Source organism: Ostrea edulis, chromosome 9 (assembly GCF_947568905.1).
Source record: "Ostrea edulis chromosome 9, xbOstEdul1.1, whole genome shotgun sequence".
In the NCBI taxonomy this organism is placed as follows: domain Eukaryota; kingdom Metazoa; phylum Mollusca; class Bivalvia; order Ostreida; family Ostreidae; genus Ostrea; species Ostrea edulis.
In genome coordinates, this window is record NC_079172.1 from 45,088,030 (window position 1) to 45,095,466 (window position 7,437).

Sequence of the window (7,437 nt, forward strand, 5' to 3'; positions counted from 1 at the left end):
ATTCAAACTTTATTCTCATCTTATATATATAATGTAGTTGTGCATCTTCTATTTTCATTGAAATATTTTAACAGTTATGGAAGTTACGGACATTTTCTGGTTTGGTTGTACTTGTAGTATTAGACACAATTTGTCCAGAGTTTATTTCTAATGACAAAGTAAAGTTGGCATAACATAATGATCTTTAACAAAGTGAATATAAACTAAAGACTAGAAGAGTTGACCAGGGATTTGCAATCATACAGCCTAAAATGTGCCAAATAGTATTCATTGTTTATGTTAAGCATATTTTTAATATTTCATGTACTGCTGTACTGTAGAATATACACTTCTGCATTCACATTGATTGCCCTGTAGATAATGTGAAAATATCCAATGTGCTTGCATTAAATATTTCCCATCATGTTATATGCCCCGCGGGGGGGGGATTAGTCCCATTAGGACAGTTCTAGTTCACGTTGTGTTGACACCAACAGACAAATAAAGTTTAATTGAATGAATTTCAAGTGCAAAAAGGTCGTGTTTAGAACACTGTAGCTCAGTAACAAGTGTTGCGACCCCTGGTTTTTCTATTTAATTTCCTAATTTTCATTCAATGTAGAAATCAAATATACATTTACCAAAAAATTGACATTACTCCAAATCTCAGGTGCGAACCTCTTTAAGTGCTATTGAAATTTTCACAAAAGTGTCAATTTGTCGTCCAGTAACCAAACCTCTAGTACCTGTTTCTAGATACCATCGTGAAATATAATACTACACATCTATTTGATCCAATAACAAACTTGGGGAATCGCCATCACGGAATGAAATTCTATTGTCAGAATAACTCAGTTCTTAATGCAACCAGAAGCTCTTGGAACCTGTAATGGAGAATTGGAAAGAATGCTCTGAACAAATGTATATATAAAGGAAGAACAAATGGCTTATTTTATCTGAATCTTAAATAACTTACAATCTTGAATCATTTAAAATTTGTACTAAACTGTCCCGTACTGCACATAAGTCTAAAGATCAGGACCTATATTTTACCAGTTTTATCATTGTTGCAACTAACTCCCTAGTACTCGAGTTCTTTTAGATTTGGATAGGATTATATTCCAGCTTTTCAGATGTACAAGTGTAAACTTTCGACCGGTTGCATAGTATTAGAAAGATACAATTATTCTTATAGACGATTGCCTTTAGGATAAATGAGCATTTTGTATTTCTATACAGACGGTTTAGCTTGGCCTCACCTGCATGTCGTTCGTGGGGTACGTCATCGTTATCTGTCTGGATTGAATCTGTGTCTGTTTCCACACCCTCCACCTCAACCAACCAGTAGGTACGGACGATTCCCTTAAAGGCATTCTGAAGATCCGGGTCGTTCTGCAACATAATTTGCTCTCACTACTGCCCCAATTCCCTTAATGAACATTTTGCCTACGTGGCTTCGTTGCACAAAGAAAGTAGTTACACAACTAATACTCATAAGAAATTCTTATCTTACCAATGGATGATCAATTCTCATTTAATAATCGTAACTCACTAATGGTTAGCCATTCTCCGTAACAAAATCGTATCCTGCCAATTGATAACAAATTATCGTAACAAACTAGGTGACAAATTTTTATAACAAACCCTTGTTGCCAATATGAAAGGTGAAGATAACGAACAGTGATCAATCTCATAACTCCTAAAAGCAATACAAATTAGATAGTTGGGCAAACACGGACTCCTTGACACACCAGAGGTGGGATCAGATAGTGAGCATTCCCTGTCGACCGGTCACACCCGCCGTGAACCCTATATCTTGATCAGGTAAACGGAATTATCCGTTGTCAAAATCAGTGTGTCAAGAACGGTTTAATAATCGGTATGAAACACGTCAGACAGCATTTGACCCAATGATAGGTTGTATTGGCAAACCAGATCGTTATAACGACCATAGAATTTGAGAAATGCTGACCTTAAACGAGACTGTTGACACCCCTGTACCGTCATCATGTTTGTCAGCAGCTTGTCTCGTTGTAAAAACTGACCATACGCAGAACAAGCTCTTGCGTATCGAATCAGATGAGAGATGTAAACACCATATGCAGGTGATAAAGGAATGTTGGTACATAAATATGGGATGTTGACGACTAATTCTCCTATCAACAAACTCGTACCTTACAATATACCAATTCCAATTGGTACCCATTCTCTCGGCAAACTCGTAACTTAAATATGGGTAGATAATTCTCGTAAAAAGCTAGTGTCTTACCAAAGAGTGGCGGATTCTTATGATCACAATCTTGTACCTTAACAATGGGTTGCCAATAACAACCTAATATCTTACGAATGCGTAGATAGCTCTCGTAATAATCTCGTATCTTACTAGTGGTTTACCATTTCACATAACAAACTCGTACCTTATCAATAGGTAACCAATTGCAAGTCTCATAATAATATCATATCTTACGAATATGGGTGACCATTTCTCGTAACAATCCGTATGGATGACCAATTTTCATACCAATCTTATATCTTACCAATGGGTTAGCCAAATATTTTTTAACAATCTCGAATCATACTAATGAATGACCGCTTCTCGTAATAAATTTACCAATGATGGTTATATGTAATTTGCATACGTATCTTGGATCTTGTCAATACATGTAGGCACCCAATTCTCAAAACAATCTCGTATATGAAAAGGTTGAACTTGATATTTGGAAGAGCGGATAAAAAGGATCAGACAAATATTAAAATCTCGTATTAGACATGTTAAATTAAAAATGTGTACCATGTATCCTTTTGTGTTTAGAGAACCAGAAGTGATGAAAGGATTAGATTGGTTACATGAGGAATGTATATTGGTTTCAGCTGACAAAGCTTGTTACATAACAATATTGTCTTTATTTGTGAGATTCATTATTACAACCGTGTCTCAAACTAACTTGGTTTTAATTCATCATTTGGTAATCCAACTTATACTACAACTTCCCTTCCGAAAGGCTACATTCTTCAAAATCACGTTTCGGTTTTAAACACCTTAGACATCGCTGTGCATAGGACAAGTGCAACTGAGTTACCGTAGTCGTTTCTAACACTTCAGCTAAAGGGAAATATAACGTTAGAACGATCTAATTTACTGACTCAACCTGTCATTGATTAAAATGCTGTCTTACATGTTTCATACCAATTGTTAGACCGTTCTTTACACACTGATTTTGACTACGGACTACTCCGCTTACCAGATCCAGATATCGGACTAACGGCGGGTGTGACCGGTGGACAGAAGATGCTTACTCCTCCTATGCACCTGATCCAACCTCTGGTATATCCAGGGGTCCATGTGTGCCCTACTCTTAATTTTGTATTCTTTATATGAGTTATGAGATTGATCATCGTGCGTTATCTTCAACTTTTCACACTAGACCAATTTTTATAACAAATTGTACCTTAGCAATATTGTCCTTTCTTTCGTTCATTGTAAATCCTCCAATCGAAGCCAGGATGTCATGGGTCGTCTCGCTCAAATGCACCTTGTTAGCTGTAAATTAAATATATGATATATATTTCTATCTAATAGATGGTGTCCTTGGAATATTTGATAATTTTGTATCCGCGTAATTTACCTTTTCCGAGAGATTCCATTTTAGAGGCCACACTCACGGTTTCCCCAAAAAGACAATACCTAGGCATTTTGTTTCCAACAACCCCAGCCACCACAGCACCTAATTGTAACAACAAATTATGATCAACATTTTGTCTCCAAAACAGCGAAGTCTACTTAAGACAGTATGAAGGCTTACCGGAATGGCAACCAATACGGAGGCTGAATTTGATGCCAGGTAGATGAGGTATTTCCAAATGTCGAAGTTTTCTCATGAGGTCAAACGCCATCTTTGCAATCTCAGACGCATGCCGCTTCCCGTTCTGTCTTGGTACTCCTGTATAGAATGTAAAAGGTTCCTTGATATTGGTGTGCTATTAATATTGTATATATCTATTGACAGGTAACAATGACATGTGTTTACCTGATACAACCATGTAGGCGTCTCCTATTGTTTCCACTTTGTAAACATCGTACATCTCTATCCTCTCGTCAAAACAAGTGTACAAACTATTCAGCATGTCAACAACCTAATAGATATATATGTATAGTATATGCTTATTTTGTTTACTCATTGTGAAAAAACGTGTAAATAATTGCAGAATTCAAATATAAAATGTTCAACATTCTAGGCATTGTTTTCTCCGAACCTGAAGAGGAGAGCTGGAGGAAGATATTTTGGTGAAGCCCACAATGTCGCTGAAAAAGATGGTGGATTGGTCGTAATGCTCTGCGTCCACCTCTTCGTTGCATTTAAGGCGTTCTGCTACAGATCTAGGGAGCATCTGATAAAGAAGAGTGTCTGTTCTTCTTTTCTCCCTGTTTAATGCCTTTGTTCTTGAAAGTATGAAAAATTACGCAATTCATTTTGGGATATTTAAGTGTCATATTAATAACTCACATAGGGCATGTAGTGAACGCGATTAAGTCATTTCAAAGCGTATACAATTATGTTAGCATGGCTGATATAAAGTATTTGATATTTACCGATTTGCAATAGATATGGAATACTTCTGAATTTCCGATGTTAGAAAATATACGCCTACAATCACTAAAGGGCAAACAATAAGGACACCTCCAAAGATACAGGCGATTGTGATAATGGTGTACATATCCTCGGTGCTCCTCAAGGTCAGCATCTCATCTATCTTAGACGCTAACGATTTTTGCGTTTCTCGGACAATATCTTGATATACTGTCATATTGTCGAACCACTCCGTTGCTTGAGTTAGTGATCCAAGAAGTTGAGCACTCTTGTTTGACCGAATCTGAAGCCTCATAGACCTCACAGGGGCTAGGACCAAATCGTTTTGCAACAATTGAATCTCATAAATACTGTACGCTAACTCGGAATATCGTCGGCATGACTGAAATGTAATATTCGCAATATCCTGGGCTTCCAAAAATAGCAGATAATCTTCTTTAGTTCGAAAACCGCCGAGGGCAAAATATGACACACCCAAGCCTCGTTCTCGTCCAATATATTCGCTAGCTACGATGATTTCTTGATAGGCTACCAACGTTTTCCAAACAGAACCAGATCTAGCTTCCGATACAGCATCGTAAAGCCAGTTCATGAAAATATCAATCACATCTGTGTAGAAAAAAAGCTCTTCTTTACTCGTGCGGTTGTAGAGATCAAGCTGGTATCGATGACGGTTCAGAAATAGCAGAAAACTGTCCTTGGTTTGAAATTCTCTCCGATTATTTTTCTTACTGACAGGCCAGTAAGATAAATTCTCAAGTGCCATATCAGTTTCTGGGTATCTTTTCAGGAGGAACTCTTTAGTCTCTGGACCAATAACGCTGACGTACAGAGCGCTCATGTCTCGTTCTCTTTGGATGAAGCGCATCATTTGACCAAGTTCAATCCTGAAACAATGAGTCTCAAGGAATTTGTGATGTATTGAACATAAAAATGGATATTTTGCCTTTACGTATCACTATACACGTAGCTCTAAAATATTTCAAATATCAGGATTTTACTCTGCCTATTGAATATTAACCGCTTAATAGTTTTCCAAATCATTAACCCCTATTGCTGTTTAGCTACGCTTGTCCAATTTGATTATAATCTGTTTGACCTTTGGCGATGAATATCATTATCAATAGGTCATTTGCATACCACCATTTCAAAGAGGCGTTGCAGGAAATTATCGATAATTCAATAATATATATTTTAGAAAAGGGAGAAAGAAAAACAACATCGAAAATGAAACCACAACAATTTGTTATCATCAACATCCGGTTTTACAGAACTCTCTTTTATGAAACAGTTTTGCCAAGTACAATTCCAGAAATTTTAAGTTTTAGCCATTAATTTCTATACATCCTCAGTCTGAGGGTATTCGGGTGTTTATGATACCCTCTACACAAAATATGATTATTAATATATAATACATATCTTTAAATAAACTTACGAGAAGAAGAGAACAGTCCTTGTTTCACTCGCCTCCGAGAAGTTCCGTATCGTATATATGAAGACATTTCCCGTCATGCCCAATAGTACTGCCATTGGCAATAGAACAACTGAGAGCATTTTTAACAACTGTTTCCGCTTTCCAGACTCCGTAATAGGATTTCCTGTCATGAAAACAATAAATTAAAATGAACACCTTGACCTTGAGTCACATGAGTGATTGAAATTGTATATGTATTTACACTTAGATAGGTGTACGTGTCGTACTTAACAGTATTTTTGCGATGTTGGAAACTGGACTAGAATTTTGGCAGTACGACAAATTATATATATACGTACAATAACGGTATTTGACAATTTCCCCCAATTTTTTTGTATTAACATAGTAGTTGTCTATTCAATACAAGAGATACATATATACGTACAATAACGGTATTTGACAATTTCCCCCAATTTTTTTGTATTAACATGTTGTCTATTCAATACAAGAGAAAGTGGGTGATTTTCTAATGCATACTTTTGGAAATATTGACTTTTAAGGCGTGTGTGTGCAAGTGCGTGGGGAAGTATTATTAGAAACATCACGGAGAAGATTATTCACTTACAATATTTAGCGCATTAAAATGATTTAATTCAACTCCCCTTCGCACGTCCACAGCTCAAAGCTTAATTTAATTCGAAAGGATTAAAAATCAATCAAGCTAATTTTCTTATTTATCTATTCTTCGAGTCCAAAAATAAATACCCCATTTCACGAAATTAGAAAGTAAACAATTATGTCGATGCGAAAGTGTGGATCGCCAGCAGACTTTTTGTAATACACCACGGAATTTTACCACTTTGAGCACCACCCTCATCCAATTACGAATTATATAGAAAGTATGATCCCCCTTAAAGTTCTTGTTGTTCAATAAAATTTGAACTTTTCTAATCAAATTTTGTAAGTCTCTACCAGTGGCGGATTTATGGGGGGGGGGGGGGTGTATTCTAACGTGTTTTTAAAAAAAAAAGGGGGGGTACCGCTATGACCGTTTCGTGTCCCGGTAATTTCGCACTTCCTCGCGACGCTTGTTCATTTTCTTACCAATGACGCACCAGTGACGCACAAGAGTAATCAAAGCGCAATAACTCTGATAAGCTGGCAATGAGAAGTATATTCATCGCATTTTCGCGAGGGGATAGATAACAGAACGACGAATTCGATCAAAAAACAAATTTACAGTGTGTTATCCTGGTGATCGTTTTTGCCAGTTCATTGTGCATGAATACCTCGACAAACGTAGTCGCAACTGTTTACATTCTGAGAAAGGTTCAGCATGTCCATAATTGCCAGATTGAGTTGGGACTGAGTCATGGAACCAGCTGAACTGTTCAGAGATTTGCTGGACTTTGAAGAAGGTCGAATCTGGTTGTCCTTTTTCCTGAACCACCCCAT

At 36.9% G+C, this 7,437-nt stretch overlaps 1 protein-coding gene across 1 annotated transcript; it reads right to left on the reverse strand.

Moving 5' to 3' along the window:
• Positions 1–329: 329 nt before the first annotated feature.
• LOC125659084 (uncharacterized) lies at positions 330–7,437 on the reverse strand. The gene is made up of 10 exons (XM_056149340.1): positions 7,272–7,437; positions 6,004–6,166; positions 4,571–5,455; positions 4,234–4,420; positions 4,008–4,113; positions 3,783–3,920; positions 3,606–3,704; positions 3,429–3,520; positions 1,239–1,371; positions 330–863 (listed from the first exon to the last, which is right to left on the reverse strand). Exons 1-10 carry the CDS (start codon positions 7,435–7,437, stop codon positions 838–840), a joined length of 1,995 nt encoding a protein of 664 aa, XP_056005315.1. The 3' UTR covers positions 330–837.

Excerpts from the sequence above, each read along its gene's own strand:
- LOC125659084 (XM_056149340.1), bottom strand. The coding sequence starts at position 7,437 with ATGGGGTGGTTCAGGAAAAAGGACAACCAGATTCGACCTTCTTCAAAG. Across the intron at positions 5,456-6,003 it reads AGGACTGTTCTCTTCTTCTC|GATTGAACTTGGTCAAATGA; the intron begins GTAAGTTTATTT and ends TCATTGTTTCAG. Across the intron at positions 4,421-4,570 it reads TCCATATCTATTGCAAATCG|AACAAAGGCATTAAACAGGG; the intron begins GTAAATATCAAA and ends CATACTTTCAAG.